This window comes from Oncorhynchus clarkii, chromosome 26 (assembly GCF_045791955.1).
Source record: "Oncorhynchus clarkii lewisi isolate Uvic-CL-2024 chromosome 26, UVic_Ocla_1.0, whole genome shotgun sequence".
Classification (NCBI taxonomy): domain Eukaryota; kingdom Metazoa; phylum Chordata; class Actinopteri; order Salmoniformes; family Salmonidae; genus Oncorhynchus; species Oncorhynchus clarkii.
The window spans coordinates 33020564-33039450 of NC_092172.1; the positions used below are offsets into that span (position 1 = coordinate 33020564).

General features: G+C 45.4%; 2 protein-coding genes across 2 annotated transcripts in view; one reads left to right on the forward strand and one right to left on the reverse strand.

The window, feature by feature from the left end:
* LOC139384422 (SH3-domain GRB2-like 3a) overlaps positions 1 to 14870 on the forward strand; it is a 45366-nt gene extending 30496 nt beyond the window's left edge. The window contains 9 exon segments of the mRNA XM_071129186.1: positions 746 to 818; positions 1540 to 1683; positions 2851 to 2984; positions 3287 to 3445; positions 7604 to 7707; positions 9828 to 9949; positions 10128 to 10166; positions 11172 to 11231; positions 11602 to 14870. Of these exon segments, the coding sequence (XP_070985287.1) occupies positions 746 to 818; positions 1540 to 1683; positions 2851 to 2984; positions 3287 to 3445; positions 7604 to 7707; positions 9828 to 9949; positions 10128 to 10166; positions 11172 to 11231; positions 11602 to 11804 (1038 nt within the window). The 3' untranslated portion in view covers positions 11805 to 14870.
* Positions 14871 to 15737: 867 nt separating this feature from the next.
* LOC139384935 (gap junction delta-2 protein-like) lies at positions 15738 to 16982 on the reverse strand. The gene has a single exon (XM_071129846.1). The coding sequence runs from the start codon at positions 16980 to 16982 to the stop codon at positions 15738 to 15740; it is 1245 nt and encodes a 414-aa protein (XP_070985947.1).
* Between the last annotated feature and the right edge of the window lie 1905 nt (positions 16983 to 18887).

An 18887-nucleotide genomic window follows, 5' to 3' on the forward strand; every position in this document is an offset into this window, starting at 1 on the left:
ATAGAACATTTGTGGGCAGAACTGAAAAAGCGTGTGCGAGCAAAGTGTCTACAAACCTGACACAGTTACTAATTGAGTGTATGTAAACTTCTGACCCACTGGGAATGTGATGAACGAAATTAAAGCTGAAATAAATCATTCTCTCTACTATTATTCTGACATTCCACATTCTTAAAATGAAGTGTTGATGCTAACTGACATAAAACAGGGAATTTCTACTAGGATTAAATGTCAGGAATTGTGAAAAACTGAGTTTAAATGTACTTGGCTAAGGTGTATGTAAACTTCTGACTTCAACTGTACATTCACCATGTCATTGGATTTGGGATAAAAGTCGGGTGAAAAAAAGGCGAAATGCCCTTACGTTGATGATTTGGGGTAAAATGACGTGGAAACAACGTTGATTCAACCAGTAATTGCCCAGTGGAAACACACCTGAATCAACCTATCATTGAGTGTTTAAGTGGTTGAGTCAGGTTCCTGCAGGGGGTGCAGGCTTTTGTTCCAGCTCAATACAAAAAAACCTGATTCAACTTCTCAACTCACCATCAAGTGTTTGAGTTGTTGGATCGGCTGTGTTGGTACTGGGCTGAAACACAGACCTACAATAGGCTGGAAGGGTCTCCAGTAGAGGTCGACCTCTAGTCTCCAGGACCAAGGTGGAAGAACAGTTGTCTTCTTGTAACCAATACGTGCTGAAATAAAGACCCTCTCTATTGAGCTAACATGATCATCTTGTTTCTAGAAAATCGATGTCACCAACAAATCAGTGTTGGACCTCTTGACCAAAACAACAGAATACCTACAACCTAACCCAGGTGAGACAACACTTTACAGAATATTGACTAATGTTCAGAGTTGGTGAAGATGATATCTTTGAAGTTGGTTAAATAATGCAGAAGTTAAAGAACTTTACTATGTAGGTGAATGGTTAGGATGGATGGAAGGGGTGGATGGATGGATGGATGGATGAAGGGGTGGATGGATGGATGGATCAGGAGGATGGATGGATGGAAGGATGGAAGGAAGGGGTGGATGGATGGATGGATGGAAGGGTTGGATGGATGGAATGGGTGGATGGATGGATGGAAGGGGTGGATGGAGGGAAGGGGTGGTTGGATGGATGGAAGGGGTGGATGGATGGATGGATGGAAGGGGTGGCTGGATGGATGGATGGATGGATGGGGTGGACAGATGGATGGATGGATGAAGGGATGATGGATGGATGGATAGATGGATGGATGGATGGGGTGGATGGATGGAGGGGGTGGATGGATGGATGGAAGGGGTGGATGGATGGAAGGGGTGGATGGATGGATGGATGGATGGAAGAGGTGGTTGGATGGATGGAAGAGGTGTATGGATGGAAGGGGTGATGGATGGATGGATGGGTGGATGGAAGGGGTGGATGGATGGATGGATGGATGGATGGATGGATGAATGAAAGCAAGTCAGCAGTGTGATGCAGGGTGGTATGTTGCTGGTGACAAATAAAACAAACACAAATAAAAAGTAATCACTCCATGTGTTTTGTTGTAGCTTCCAGAGCCAAGTTGGGGATGTTAAACACAGTGTCGAAGATGAGAGGACAGGTGAAGACCACAGGATACCCACAGACCGAGGGCCTACTGGGGGACTGTATGATGCGCTATGGACATGATCTGGGAGACCAGTCCTCCTTCGGTATGAATCACACACACACACGTTCAGCACACATACGTGCACACACACACACAGAAACACACGCTGTGCTATGTGAGGGCTGTGAGGAGCACGAGAGGAAGCCTTTGAAAAGCTTTTCATCCTAACCTGACTGTGCACACGCCCACCAACCCACCCACGCTCGCTCGCTCGCCACACACGCACACACACACACACACATACACACACACACACACACACACACACACACACACACACACACACACACACACACACCCTGTGTGCAGCCAGCTAGTCTGTACTGTGTTTCCGCCTGTGAAAACCTGTGGCTTTGTTGAGCTGCTTCCCGTCTCAACTCTGACACCTGGTGGCTACAAAACGTACTTACTCTGAACATGGGTTTTGATAATATCATTAGTATAGGCCCAGTTTCCCAGACACAAATGAAGGGTAGTTCTAGACTAAAGCCCATGTTCCCATCTTAGTGAAAGATGAAGGCCAGGACTCAATGGAAGGTGTGCTATAGAGCAGTACACTTGGCAGCAGACAATGCGCCTTTTAAAATACATTCGGTGATCACATTCATAATAAATGCTGCGAATGTTGGTTCAAGCATGAATAACCTTCAACAGTGTGCTGCTCTGTGAATGAATCCCAGCCTAGACTTCATCTGTGTCTTGAAAACCAGACCTTAATATTCAATATAAACTTCAAACAGGTGTTACATCATCCAGTTATCAACTATCTAGAAACCAAATCATTATTTCTCAGGGATCTCGATTTAACTTTGCAATTCCATTGAATAATGCACACTGATATGGAATTCTATATATAATTGCTAGATAGTTAATTAATTGATCCTGCATCCCCTTCTTGCTGTAAGTTGTTAGCGACACATGAATTCAGTGAAAGTGGCCCATGCGGGAATCAAACCCTCAACCCTGGTGTTTGCTAGCACCTTACTCTCAAACCCACTCACTGTCAGAACCACCATGATTCTGTTTCGCATGTTTCGCTCGTATCTGACAGCACGGTCGTATTATGTTAAACCGTAGAAAAAGGTTTTGCAACAGAAAATGAAAACAAGTGTTTCTTATTGGACAAGTTCGGGTAGGTCCCTCCCAGTTTGGGCCTGTTTTCTTCTGTTTGGTACCTTGTGAATACGAGCCAGGTGTTTTTTGTCTGCAGGCGGTGCGTTGGTGGACATCGGTGAGGCCATGAGGCAGATGGCCGACGTGAAAGACTCTCTGGACATCAGTGTCAAATAAAACTTTATTGACCCACTCCAGAACTTACAGGACAAAGACCTCAAGGAGATCACGGTCAGTGGTATATTACATCTCAGTGTCTATTAGCTTTCAGAACTCCATGTGTGCATCACAAATGGCACCCTATTCCCTTTATAGTGCACTACTTTTGACCAGGGCCCATATGGGATGTGCATAAAAGTTGTATACTTGCAATTTTGTAAAATTGTATTTTGCAATGTTTAATTTGTATTAGTTATTTTAAATGTTTCATGAAGGTTTTGAGGAGGGCCGTTGTCAATTCCTCCTGGGAAGAGCCTCTGTACTGCACCATATTGGCCCTTGTCAATCATCTCTCCTGATTGTCTTGTGTGCAGCATCACCTGAAGAAGCTGGAGGGGAGGCGGTTGGACTTTGACTATAAGAAGAAGCGTCAGGGGAAGGTGCCTGACGAGGAGATCCGTCAGGCAGTTGAGAAGTTTGAGGAGAGCAAAGAGCTGGCCGAGAGGAGCATGTTCAACTTCCTGGAGAACGATGTGAGTGAATAGTAGAGGCATATGCTACCTGTTGTAACGGTTCTCGCTCTCTCGTTCTCTCTCTCTGAAAAAGAGTGCCACCATGTGGTGGTCTGCAATAAAGGTGCCAGTTTCCATTATAGGTGAACTGTCCAAGCGCCCCGGTTAGAGGATGGAGATGACCAGTAGGAGGCAGGGTTACAATTCACACATTTCCATACACCAAACAGACACACACACACACACACACACACACACACACACACACAGCAAAGAGGAAGAGGAATAGAATCGTTGAAAGTGGTTTTGTGGTCAGTGACGCACAAACACACGATTGGGAAGTCCAGGCTTGTAGGAAGGGTCCAGGGTGAGTTGTATTGAGGTGGCAGGTAGCCTAGTGGTTTGAGCGTTGGGCCAGTAACCAAAAGGTTGCAGTATCGAATCCCTGAGCTGACAAGGTAAAAATCTGTTGTTCTGCCCCTGAACAAGGCTGTTAACCCATTGTTCCCTGGTAGGCAGTTCTTAACTGACTTGCCTAGTTAAATAAAGGTAAATATATATATATATAAACATTAAGGTGGTGCAGAGTTCTTGTCCTTGTAGGAAGGGGTGAGTTGAGGTGGTGCAGAGTTCTTGTCCTTGTAGGAAGGGCCCAGTGGTGAGTTGTGTTGAGGTGGTGCAGAGTTCTTGTCCTTGTAGGACGGGGTGAGTTGTGTTAAGGTGGTGCAGAGTTCTTGTCCTTGTAGGAAGGGCCCAGTGGTCAGTTGTGTTGAGGTGGTACAGAGTTCTTGTCCTTGTAGGAAGGGGTGAGTTGTGTTGAGGTGGTGCAGAGTTCTTGTCCTTGTAGGAAGGGCCCAGTGGTGAGTTGTGTTGAGGTGGTGTAGAGTTCTTGTCCTTGTAGGAAGGGCCCAGTGTTGAGTTGTGTTGAGGTGGTGCAGAGTTCTTGTCCTTGTAGGAAGGGGTGAGTTGAGGTGGTGCAGAGTTCTTGTCCTTGTAGGAAGGACCCAGTGGTGAGTTGTGTTGAGGTGGTGCAGAGTTCTTGTCCTTGTAGGAAGGGGTGAGTTGTGTTAAGGTGGTGCAGAGTTCTTGTCCTTGTAGGAAGGGCCCAGTGGTCAGTTGTGTTGAGGTGGTACAGAGTTCTTGTCCTTGTAGGAAGGGGTGAGTTGTGTTGAGGTGGTGCAGAGTTCTTGTCCTTGTAGGAAGGGCCCAGTGGTGAGTTGTGTTGAGGTGGTGCAAAGTTCTTGTCCTTGTAGGAAGGGGTGAGTTGAGGTGGTGCAGAGTTCTTGTCCTTGTAGGAAGGGCCCAGTGGTCAGTTGTGTTGAGGTGGTACAGAGTTCTTGTCCTTGTAGGAAGGGGTGAGTTGTGTTGAGGTGGTGCAGAGTTCTTGTCCTTTTAGGAAGGGCCCAGTGGTGAGTTGTGTTGAGGTGGTGCAGAGTTCTTCTGAACTGTTGTCTCTCTGCACCCCCTGTGTCCAACTAAAGAACAGGCTTGAATAGGTCTGTTACCTCACCAGATAGGACCTGTGATTGGCTGACCAGGTCAGCTGACTGTGTTCCCTGGCAACCTGGTCCCTAACAGGCCTGAGGCTGAGATGGGGGATGGTAGCCTCTGCTGCAGCTGAAAAGTCACAGAGTTTATCTCTATGTCCTAACCAGAGAGAGGGTTCAGTGAGGGTTTCATGATTAAAGTTATAGGGTTTTGTAAACACGTTCTCTCTGTCTGTGACACTCGCTGGAGCTCTGAGGCCTAAACACCCTGCTAGCAGAATCAATCAAGCAGTGTGGTGCCAAGACAGCTTCTCCCTCAATGTCAGCAAGACAAAGGAGCTGGTCATGGACTACAGGAAACAGAGAGCCGAGCAGCCCCCATTCACATCGACGGTGCTGTAGTGGAGCAGGTTGAGAGCTTCAAGTTCCTCGGTGTCCTCATCACTAAGTATCTATCATGGTCCAAACACACCTCCTCAGGAGGCTGAAAATATTAGGCATGGGCCCTCAGATCCTCCAAACGTTTTACAGCTGCACCATTGAGAGCATCTTGACTGGCTGCATCACCACTTGGTATGGCAACAGCTTGGCATCCAACTGCAAGGTACCACAGAGGATAGTTCGGACGGCCCAGTACATCACTGGCGCCGTGCTCCCTGCCATCCAGGACCTCTATACCAGGCGGTGTCAGAGGAAGGCCCAACATTTTTTCAAAGACTCCAGCCACCCAAGTCATATGCTGTTCTCTCTGTTACTGCATGTCAAGTGGTACCGATGCACCAAGTCTGGAACCAACAGGACCCTGAACAGCTTCTACCCCCAAGCCGTAAGACTGATAAATAGTTAGTTAAATAGTTCACCAAATAGCATTGACCCTTTTTGCACTAACTTTTTTGACTCATCACCTACGCTGCTGCTACTGTTTATTATCTGTCCCTTTATCCTAGTTATATGTACCTATCTACCTCAATACCTATTACCCCTGCACATCAACTCAGTACTGGTACCTCTTGTATATAGCCAAGTTATTACCTCATACCCCTGCACATCAACTCAGCACTGGTACCTCTTGTATATAGTCAAGTTATTACCTCATACCCCTGCACATCAACTCAGTACTGGTACCTCTTGTATATAGCCAAGTTATTACCTCATACCCCTGCACATCAACTCAGTACTGGTACCTCTTGTATATAGCCAAGTTATTACCTCATACCCCTGCACATTAACTCAGTACTGGTACCTCTTGTATATAGCCAAGTTATTACCTCATACCCCTGCACATCTACTCAGCACTGGTACCTCTTGTATATAGCCAAGTTATTACCTCATACCCCTGCACATCAACTCAGCACTGGTACCTTTTGTATATAGCCAAGTTATTACCTCATACCCCTGCACATCAACTCAGTACTGGTACCTCTTGTATATAGCCAAGTTATTACCTCATACCCCTGCACATCAACCTAGTACTGGTACCTCTTGTATATAGCCAAGTTATTACCTCATACCCCTGCACATCAACTCAGTACTGGTACCTCTTGTATATAGCCAAGTTATTACCTCATACCCCTGCACATCAACTCAGTACTGGTACCTCTTGTATATAGCCAAGTTATTAACTCATACCCCTGCACATCAACTCAGTACTAGTACCTCTTGTATATAGCCAAGTTATTACCTCATACCCCTGCACATCAACTCAGTACTGGTACCTCTTGTATATAGTCAAGTTATTACCTCATACCCCTGCACATCAACTCAGTACTGGTACCTCTTGTATATAGTCAAGTTATTACCTCATACCCCTGCACATCAACTCAGTACTGGTACCTCTTGTATATAGTCAAGTTATTACCTCATACCCCTGCACATCAACTCAGTACTGGTACCTCTTGTATATAGCCAAGTTATTACCTCATACCCCTGCACATCAACTCAGTACTGGTACCTCTTGTATATAGCCAAGTTATTACCTCATACCCCTGCACATCAACCTAGTACTGGTACCTCTTGTATATAGTCAAGTTATTACCTCATACCCCTGCACATCAACTCAGTACTGGTACCTCTTGTATATAGTCAAGTTATTACCTCATACCCCTGCACATCAACTCAGTACTGGTACCTCTTGTATATAGTCAAGTTATTACCTCATACCCCTGCACATCAACTCAGTACTGGTACCTCTTGTATATAGTCAAGTTATTACCTCATACCCCTGCACATCAACTCAGTACTGGTACCTCTTGTATATAGTCAAGTTATTACCTCATACCCCTGCACATCAACTCAGTACTGGTACCTCTTGTATATAAGTAAGTTATCATCAACTCAGTACTGGTAGCTTTTGTATATAAGTTACAAGTTATAGTTACTCATTATGTATCTATTATTACTTTTATTATTACGTGTTTTACTTTTCTATTATTTCTCTATTTTCTTTCCCATCAGAAAGCATTTCACTGTTAGTCCACCTTTTGGTTACAAAGCATGAAAAAATACAACAGGATTTGAATCAGTCAATCAGTTGTATATCCCGTATTGACAACAACAGTTGTTGCAACAAGTGCAGCACTTTACAGTACAAACGCAATGTCAATCTTACCAAAAAATAGTTCACTACATGTTCTTCATACAAGATAAAGTGCTTGATAAGATGGATGATATTCTTGTGTTGTGTGTTTGGTAGGTGGAGCAGGTGAGTCAGCTGTCAGCGTTGGTTGAAGCTGCGTTAGACTACCACCGTCAGTCTTTGGAGATCCTAGAAGACCTCAACACCCAACTACAAAACAGGCAACTAACTAACTACAGCTACCACACTCCACAGTCCCTAAACAGCCTGCCTCCTCGTCTCCTTCCCTTATTCTGCACTGATGTGAAAGAGCTGGACACGTGAAAGCAACTCCCTAGTGAGCATCCGCCATTTTGCTTTCACCTTTTCAGTTTTCAATTCAGTAATTCTGATTCAAGTTGAAATTCACTGCCTGAATTAAAAAAAATCATCCTCAGGTCACATTCTAATTGCACTAAATTGAAAACCAAATTGAAGGAAAACCAACCAATTGAAGGAAAACCAACCAGTTGAAGGAAACAGGACAAGGACAGGAGGAAACCACTTTAGACTATGCAGCCAGTAATGTACACATGTTGTTGGGCCACAGTGGATAACATCATAATGCCTCTCACAGGGTATCCTCAGCCAGTAATGTACACATGTTGTTGGGCCACAGTGGATAACATCATAATGCCTCTCACAGGGTATCCTCAGCCAGTAATGTACACATGTTGTTGGGCCACAGTGGATAACATCATAATGTCTCTCACAGGGTCTCCTCAGCCAGTAATGTACACATGTTGTTGGGCCACAGTGGATGACATCATAATGCCTCTCACAGGGTATCCTCAGCCAGTAATGTACACATGTTGTTGGGCCACAGTGGATAACATCATAATGCCTCTCACAGGGTATCCTCAGCCAGTAATGTACACATGTTGTTGGGCCACAGTGGATAACATCATAATGCCTCTCACAGGGTATCCTCAGCCAGTAAGGTACACATGTTGTTGGGCCACAGTGGATAACATCATAATGCCTCCCACAGGGTATCCTCAGCCAGTAATGTACACATGTTGTTGGGCCACAGTGGATAACATCATAATGCCTCTCACAGGGTATCCTCAGCCAGTAAGGTACACATGTTGTTGGGCCACAGTGGATAACATCATAATGCCTCTCACAGGGTATCCTCAGCCAGTAAGGTACACATGTTGTTGGGCCACAGTGGATAACATCATAATGCCTCTCACAGGGTATCCTCAGCCAGTAATGTACACATGTTGTTGGGCCACAGTGGATAACATCATAATGCCTCTCACAGGGTATCCTCAGCCAGTAATGTACACATGTTGTTGGGCCACAGTGGATAACATCATAATGCCTCTCACAGGGTATCCTCAGCCAGTAATGTACACATGTTGTTGGGCCACAGTGGATAACATCATAATGCCTCTCACAGGGTATCCTCAGCCAGTAATGTACACATGTTGTTGGGCCACAGTGGATAACATCATAATGCCTCTCACAGGGTATCCTCAGCCAGTAATGTACACATGTTGTTGGGCCACAGTGGATAACATCATAATGCCTCTCACAGGGTCTCCTCAGCCAGTAATGTACACATGTTGTTGGGCCACAGTGGATAACATCATAATGCCTCTCACAGGGTATCCTCAGCCAGTAATGTACACATGTTGTTGGGCCACAGTGGATAACATCATAATGCCTCTCACAGGGTATCCTCAGCCAGTAATGTACACATGTTGTTGGGCCACAGTGGATAACATCATAATGCCTCTCACAGGGTATCCTCAGCCAGTAATGTACACATGTTGTTGGGCCACAGTGGATAACATCATAATGCCTCTCACAGGGTATCCTCAGCCAGTAATGTACACATGTTGTTGGGCCACAGTGGATAACATCATAATGTCTCTCACAGGGTATCCTCAGCCAGTAATGTACACATGTTGTTGGGCCACAGTGGATAACATCATAATGCCTCTCACAGGGTATCCTCAGCCAGTAATGTACACATGTTGTTGGGCCACAGTGGATAACATCATAATGCCTCTCACAGGGTATCCTCAGCCAGTAATGTACATATGTTGTTGGGCCACAGTGGATAACATCATAATGCCTCTCACAGGGTATCCTCAGCCAGTAATGTACACATGTTGTTGGGCCACAGTGGATAACATCATAATGCCTCCCACAGGGTATCCTCAGCCAGTAATGTACACATGTTGTTGTGCCACAGTGGATAACATCATAATGCCTCCCACAGGGTATCCTCAGCCAGTAATGTACACATGTTGTTGGGCCACAGTGGATAACATCATAATGCCTCTCACAGGATATCCTCAGCCAGCAGTCGACCGAAGAGAGAATTTAAACCAAAGTCCATCATGAGCAGCATTGAGACCATAGACAACACTCAACACAATGGATCATATAGCTCCTCACTCAAGTCCTCAGGTACTGTACTGTACTGTGTGTGTGTGTGTGTGTGTGTGTGTGTGTGTGTGTGTGTGTGTATCAATTCTGCTCATATTTGTTTTGATCAGCCCCATCAGTTTGTCCATGTTATCCTTTCACCCATTGTTATTTTTCCCAAGTCATAAGTCATGTTATATGTGTCTGTGGTTCTTTGCAGACATCCAGATCAACCACACAGTAAATGGAAATGGGAAAAGTAGGTATACTTGGAATGATCACATCAAACAGGTGTCGCACCCATACATAGTCTTAAAAATGACTTATTCTGCCTCTCTGGAGATCATCTGAGACAAATCAAAACTCCTGTGAAGTCATGATCATTTTTAGCCAAATAATAACTTCCAAGTTCTCTGGCTCCATCAATGTGACTTTAAAAAAGCAGATTTCTGCCCTCATGTGGTTAGAGGGTGTAACAGCCTCCATGAAAATGACTCTGGGTTAAACCATTAGTGGGAGAAATGCAAAACTGCCTCAGGATCAGCGTCTAAGGTCAACTTCACCCTACACCGCTAAGAGCAGTTACAAATAGCACACTGAAAAGAACACATCTGTAATAGGTTTAACAGATTAAGATAAAAGCTGTTATCCCCTCAGATTAAAGTTTGGCAGTCAGTTTATTTTTGTGATATCCAATTGGTAGTTATAGTCTTGTTCCATCGCTGCAACTCCTGTACGGACTCGGGAGAGGCGAAGGTCGAGAGCCATGCGTCCTCCGAAACACGACCCCGCCAAGCCTCACTGCTTCTTGACACACTGCTCGCTTAACCCGGAAGCCAGCCGCACCAACGTGTCGGAGGAAACACTGTACAGCTGGCGACCGAAGTCAGCGTGCATGCACCTGGCCCGCCACAAGGAGCCGCTAGAGCGCGATGGGACAATTACATCCCGTCTGGCCAAACCCTCCCCTAACCCGGACGACGCTGGGCCAATTGTGCGCCGCCTCATGGGTCTCCCGGTCACGGCCAGCTGCAACACAGCCTGGGATCAAACCCGTCATGAGTAGGGTAGGGTCGCAAAATCACGTATATTTCAACAACAAAAACATTGTGTTGGAAGATTCCTGGAATCAGGATTGAAAAAGCAGTACAACCGGGGGTCATTTCTGGAAAACCTGGGAATTTTAGGAAAGTTACAGGCATTGTGTTTGTTGGTGCTTGTCTCATCTTCCATCTCCATGTTTCTCCATCCATCTCTCACCCAGCTGATCCCTTCACCACCATTCCTCTGTCCTGGCCAGAGAGTCCCACTTTCAACAGCCACCGTGAGTAACACACACACACACACACACACACACACACACACGCGCACCCTCATACCTTGGTCCAACAACAACCCAGTCTACTGAAACTGTCCTCTACTCCTCCATACTGTCACTGTCACACCACTGTCTGTTTGTCTTAATGTGTTGGATTTGTTTTGCTGCACCAACCCACATCAGATCCTTATCAGAGGAAGAGACACTCCTGGGAACAGAAGACGATACATGCTGATGTTTGACAGTTCTCTATTTTTACCCCCTCTCCTCCTACCCCCCATCCCCCTCTCATTCCCTCTCCCCCTTCACCTCTTCTCCTCCCTCCCTCACCCCTTATCCTCCCTCTCCCCCCACCCCTTCTCCTCCCTCCCTCCAGAATCGGAGGTGCTGGACCAGCCGTGTGCCAGGTCCCTGTATGACTTTGAGCCAGAGAACGATGGTGAGCTGGGCTTTAAGGAGGGTGACATCATCATCCTCACCAACCAGATAGATGACAACTGGTACGAAGGCATGATAAACGGAGACTCTGGCTTTTTCCCAATCAACTATGTGGAGGTTATCGTACCCCTGCCCCAGTGAGACAGGAACGGACAGGACACCACCCAATCAGGGACCAATCTCCAGAGCCCAACCTCCTCACAGCCTCCCCTGGTCCCTACACCCTATGCACCTGTGGAGATCTGAGAGGATGTTGTTATTTTGATCTGAGAGGTATTTCCATATAGATTGCACCGGTTGAATCCACTCAGATCTCCACAGGGGCATAGGGCTCAGGGTCTTGGTGTCGATTTGGGATTATACACAGTGTCCATTTCATCAGACTTCAATCCCCACCCTCAAGCCTCCTGTCATCAACCCCCAGCCTCCAGTCCCTACCCTTACATCCTCAGCCTTAGAAACACAGTACTCAATCCCAAATCGACCCTATACCCTAGACACTTTTGTAGATCTGAAAAGATTGGACAGGTATAAGGAAGGAAGTGGACATTCTAAGCAGTCTATCAGAAGGCAGAGTGAAGCTAATCTGATCTTGTTAATACCAATCCTTTAAGATCAATAGGAGTGTGTAGGGGTTAGAGGGGATATGGGTATATTTGGGATTTCAGCACAACTCTCAGCACAACAACTCCTAGCACAACAACTCTTAGCACAAACCTATGTCTAATTTATTGTCAAAACTACATGTAATCCCTAGTCTCAGACAACAACCCTCCAATACCCCAGCACCCACACAGCCCCTAACCCAAACCACAAACTCCATGAAATCGTCATATGAAATTGATCACAACACACTTCATCAAAGTCCTCCTCAGATGACCACGCCTTGCTTTTCGCCACAGACATTCAATAAGTGTACTACTTTTCTCTTTGTCTTTTACAATATTTATTTTCTACATTGTTCTTTTCATGGTTTGTGGAATGTGAAAATCAGGGTTCCTCCCCCAAACTGTGTTCCATTTGGAGCAGCTACAGGTGACGCCATCAGACAAGACAACTAAAATAATCACCTGAAAATCGCTGTGTAACAGGTGTGGACTAACTGAAGAAAAGTCATTCCAGGTTATCAAAGATGATGCTTTTCTCATGATCTGCCACTATGAGAAAACTAAATGGAGTCTCCTGGAAAAATCCACATTGCTACTGTGCATCTCCGTTTGGTTTTCAAGTGTTGATGTTGAGTTAGGAGTGGTCTTTTTGTTCCTTTTCTCTGCTGCTATCTGTAGGACCAGGAGTTATGCCTGACCATGTTACCCGACCAAGACAAACTCTAGTCCCTAGTTCTAGGTTATTATAGGCTTTAACATGTGCCCAGAGTTGTTCCTGTTGTCCGTCTGCCTGCCTGTCTGCCTGTTGTGCTCTTAAGTGTTATCCCAAACACATATTTTTAAACTGTAAGGAACTGATTTTACAACTCTGAATGTCCCTCTCTCTCTCTCTCTGTGTTTACATGGTCTGGTCTTACTGTGACGTAAAAACTCCTCTAAGGACTGTACCACTGTTCTGTGTCAGACGGGGGTGAATGCCTTGACCCACTTGGACCGTTTAAGTGCTTTTTAAAATGTTGTCTGTATTGCACTGAAGCTTTAGACCCGAACGTGCACCTCCGGACATGCACATACTGTATGTTTTCTAGTTTCTCCTCAAGCACTGCACTTTCTATGTCCTTCACCATGAGAGTACAGTACCGTCTGATGGTGAATAAATAGATTGATATGGACCACGATATGTACTGTATGTGATGAAACAGTTTGTCTGCCATGTAACGTCAGACCACCATTGTAGATTGAATGAAGTCTCAAAATGATACACATTAAAGGCATACTTTGTCACTTTTCTTTCCCCTGTGGTAGTGCCACAAAGTACTGGCACTCTCGAAACCAAACACACAAACAAAACTAACACTGTTTGATTCACATCAGTCAGGCTCTTCTTTGTCTATGGACTCTCAAGCCTTCAAAACAAACAGGTGTTATCTAAGGCCTCACAGGTGACCAGAAATAGAAGCAATGAAGTGTGCCTTTAATGAGATATGCCTGTCTAGTATCATGTCTGAAGTCCGATAACCCTGGGCTTATTTAGGAAGTGCTGCATTGCTCTGACCTGACCTTCTAATTGACACGTCTCTTTAGCCTGATAGTTGGTTTTTAACTGCCAATAGCCTCTCTCTCTCTGCTGAGAATGGAATTTATCAGAGCCCTATAATAAGTATTATGTACTGTGTATATATAGCTCTGGATTTTATATGTTCACCATTCAACAGAATGGATAACTCCAGAATGATTGAACAACAATGCCATAACTGAATCATCACCATGGATGGTCATTTGTTTTCCTTTTTCATTTAGAAAAACAGTATTTAAAAAGCCACTGTAGTGTTGTGGACATTCCCTTTACCCAAAAGTCTGGATTGGGTTTTTCTACCAAAATACACTTAAACATTCTTAAGCATCTTCTTTCTCTAAGTAGAACAATGTTCTGGACCAACTACACGAACTAGACAACAGGGGAAATGTAGGACCATGTTCTGGACCAACTACACGAACTAGACAACAGGGGAAATGTAGGACCATGTCCAAAGGTGTCTAAAGGTAATACACACTGTTTTCATATTGCTAGTGAATATGGAAAACCCCTGTTTGCATGATTTAAAAAGAAAGACTGTAGCCACGGATTTAAATGTGAGAGAGAAAACAGATTTTTGTAGGAGGCAGCATAAGAAATGGAAAAACCTTCACTGTGGAAGAAGATAGTTCTGAAGCCCAACCCTTCTGTTCTGTAATGGCCTGCTGCTTTCTTAAGGTGTCTGTCTGATGGTTGACAGTGTGTGTCCGTCCCATTTGGGACAAAGCCACTGTGTGATGACTGAGATGACACTTCCCCAACACTACAGCTGGACTATATGTCCATGTCCACTGTTACTGTTCTCTTTGCTCTACTTAAGCAGCTCTGAAACCACTCTGTTCAGTGTCACTTCACCCCAAACTTAGTCGATGGAAACTGGCTGTACATACTTCATCACCTCCTTTTTGGATTTCATTTATTTTCTGGAACATAATCTATATAAAATGTGTTTTATTGATGTTGTAAATGAATATATTCATACGTACTGTATATTGCGTAAATAAATGAAAAGCAATTACTGAGCCATCTTTGTTGTTGTTTTAAATAGTTGAATAACTTTTAACACGTTTGCCTTTTCAGTATTTATTTGTTCCTACCATACACAGCACAGTTCCAGTATGTATGAGTCTCTATACACTCACCTCAGCAGGTTGGGCTCAGTTCCATTCCAACGACCAACCCAGTGAATGAAAAACATTTTAAAATCCTCATAAGTATTGAAAGTGATGGACAATTAATTCCTTTCCTTTATAGACTTGAGTGGAAATTAAATTGACTTCAGCCCTTCAATTGCTTCAATTGAAATATACAATAGAATAAATAGCCCTCATAATTGAGGGCTCAGAGCCCTGCTACGAAGTAACATTTTCCACATATAGGACAATTGACACGCATAGAACTGACCTTGGTACAGTACAACATTGGTGGAAAATGTACATTTTCATCCTTTTAGTGGATTTCAGGTTTTAAGACTCACCAAGTATATCATGTCTATAGACCAGTGATTCCCAAATGGCAGGTGAGGGCTGAAATCTTTTGGGTTGTGGCTGGAACAACTTGTTCTATTCTAGCTTTAGTCAAAAATGTTGAGTCAGTCAAAATGTGTCTCTATTCCTAAAGGTTTTTGTGCGTCATAAATGCTTGAGAACCACAGTTGTAAACAGCACAGTGCTGAGGGAAGCTTGGTCAAATGTTCGCTCATATCCACACCTCAGACACTCAGGTACTCTGGTGTATTTTCTCTATTTTCTTGGGAAACAACATTACCAGTGATGAGTACCACAGTACATCTGTATGGACTTGCAAATACAGCGTAAGTAACATAAGTCATTCCCTAGTAGATGTCATGGAATAATGCCAGAGAACTATACAGCGTTTCAATTCTTTCCTTCATATCCAGACCTCCGTACTGCGCAGCTTGGATTTCCAGCCCTTCCCTTTGCTCTTCAGAAGCTGTGTCTCTCCTCTCTGGAGATCCTGGTTGTTGGGAAGCTGCAGCTCTGTCTCTATATCAGCATCAGGCTCCTTATTAAATGGGGAACAGTTCCCAGCACAGGTCCAGTCAGGCCGGTGGTCGACTACCAGATCCAAGTTTGGTAGCAACGTCGTACTGGCGACACCCCTAAGGCCCAGAGACGACATCAGCGAGGGGCTGTCGGGAGAGAAAGTCTCAAAGGTTTCCTGCCCCCCTTTCTTTACCCCATAATTCCCCCATGATCCTCCCTCCCTGAGCCTCACTGAGTGTCTGATCTTCTTCCATGCTAGATGATGAAGCTCCAGAAGGTTGAGGAGGATGCAGAAGAGCCCCACGCAGAACATGAAGAGGAGGAAGATGGTTTTCTCTGTGGGCCGTGACACGTAGCAGTCCACGGGCTGCGTGCAGGGTGAGGCCTTGCACAAAAAGTGGACGGGCACTCGGAAGCCGAAGAGGAACCACTGGGCCATGACAAAGCCCACCTCCAGCAGCGCCCGGAAACACACATGGAACACATAGTACTTGGAGAGGACGCCTCCAGTTCCTCCTCCACCTCCAGGACCCCCCGGTGCATCGTAGTGGCTATTTCTGTAGACGCGAGCCCTGGCCTGGGTTAGAGACGTGGCGGTGGTGGCTGTAGTGGTGGCAGCTCCCTTTAGGAGGCTCTGACTCTGGGCAGTGATTCCCTCCAAGACATTGGCCAAGCTGTGACCTAAGTGCCGGTGTGAACGGATGGAGCAGCTATCCGAGTCACAGCTCCGGTTGAATGCCTCTCGATCTCCATCCTTCCCCCCGTCTCGAGACAAGTCCCTTGGGTTAACCCCCTGGCCCTGCCCGCTGTGTCCCTGCGGCAGCTTCGACAGATTATGCCATGTATATATGATAAAACAGAGAGACGGAGTCGAGACGCTGATGATGTGGAAGACCCAGAAGCGCGGCTGTGAGATGGGCGCGAAGGCATCATAGCAGACTGTGGCGCAGCCCGGCTGCAGGGTGTTGCACATAAACATCTCCTGCTCATCGGCGTACACGTCCTCAGTCGCCACGGCAATGATGAGGAGGCGAAATATCACCATGACGGTGAGCCAGAGGCGTCCAATCATGGTGGAGTGCTGGTGGACGGCGTCCAGGAGACGTTTGAGGAGCGTCCACTCCGTCATAATGGCCGCCTTCCTCTCAGAAAGTCAAGAGGATTCTAATACAGTGGAACACAGCGGTCTAGGAACACAGCGGTCTAGGAACACAGCGGTCTAGGAGCACAGAGGTCTAGGAACACAGCGGTCTAGGAACACAGCGGTCTAGGAACACAGCGGTCTCATCCACACCTCCATGCTCTTCCTTGGTTTTAGATCAGATATAGCACTGGATCCACTCTTCTTCTGGATGTACTGACATACAGCACTCTGACCGCTGGCGTCTCGGGGAAGAAGGAGAGCTGCCTGGTGTAGCCTACAGCGGCATGTAAAGCGTTTTGCACACTGAAAAGCGTTATGTAAATCCAATCAATTATAGTGTGGGCAGATCCAGTTCTCCTCTCCACCAGTCCTGGATGTACAGGAAACAGGTGCTGTAGATCCACTGTAGCCCTGGATAGCTTGCCTGGAACACACAGTGGTCAAAGAAGGGCAACACCTCCCTTCATCCAGCCTCCTGTGTTGTAGATGTAATAAAGCCCTGGATGGTTTTCCCCTGTCTGTTCTGAAATACACCGCTCTGACTTGCAGCTCCAACACTCCTCTGGGTCCACTCCAACCCTGGCTGTCTTAGGAGGAAATACCTGAGGACCGTCACTCTGAGCTGGGGCTACAGCCCTGGTCCCACTCCAGTCTTGGACCCATTCTAACCTTGATTGTACTAGCATACAGACTTTATCCCCCTGCCCTAAAATATACAGCAATACACTGATCTCCTCTAGCACTGGCTGCCCTGCAGTAGAGCCCTCCCCTCACGCCAGCCGTCCTGTAGTACAAGACTCTTAGGATATCCACTGGTTGTAGATGCACTGGAGTCCCGGCTCCTCTGTAAATAGACAGGCAGCCACTCTCCTGTCTCCTGTCTCTGAACCAGAGAAGTGGAGTCATGTCGGCAAGTGAGCCATCCCATCCTGGCACTTCTTCAAAGATAAGGAATGATTCTAAACACACACACATACACAAATGAATGGACACACACACAAAAACAGTCTCACACACACATTCATAGACGGACACAAAGGCACACATTTATTTTCACACACACACACACACACACACACACACGCACACGCACACGCACACGCACACACGCACGCACGCACGCACGCCAGCTGGACAAACTGCCACTTGACACCACTCCCATGGCATGCCCTCTCCCTCTCTCTCTTGTCTTCAGGGTTCCGTTTTAAACCCTCTTCTAAGAGACTCTCCCTACTACTTTAGAGAGCTGACTGATAATGCTGGCTGATGTACATTCTTTATAAATTACTCTGCGGCCTGAAGACATGGCAATGAGCAATGAGCTTGTCCATGAATGAACATCAATGTATAAATGTTACCCTGATACAGAATCCAAACAGAGGTATTTTTCGTTATCAAAGATTGAAAAGTTTGAAAGTATTTTTACACTTTTGACTTGAAGAAGGTGCTAACTCGATTTCTTGGAGCCTTGAGTACTGTTGGTTTATTTAGTTGAATACGCAAATTGTTTATTATATTTGTGTATTCATGTTTGCGATATCAACTTTATTTAAATAGATTATGAATGACTATAAAATGTTTTTCTGTCTCTTAGCAAATGTAACTATTTTTAACCCTTAGCTTACAAGATAGAAGCTTGTACAGAAACACACTTTCAATGGGAAATGAATGTTGCTTTAGGATTGCAAAATTCTGGGAACTTTCCACAAATTCACTGGAGTATTTCCGCTTACTCTCATCCTTATTCCAAGAGTCTTCCAACCAGAATTTCTAGAATACTTAGGAATTTTGGAAAAGTGACTGGAATTGTGCAACCTTAGCTCGCTTACATTCTACCAAAATATAAAGATTTAGGGTAAAACAACAGACAATAAAGTGAATGATATTTTA

Bases quoted from the DNA above. Each gene is read 5' to 3' on its own strand.
- LOC139384935 (XM_071129846.1), bottom strand. From the start codon at position 16,982: ATGACGGAGTGGACGCTCCTCAAACGTCTCCTGGACGCCGTCCACCAG.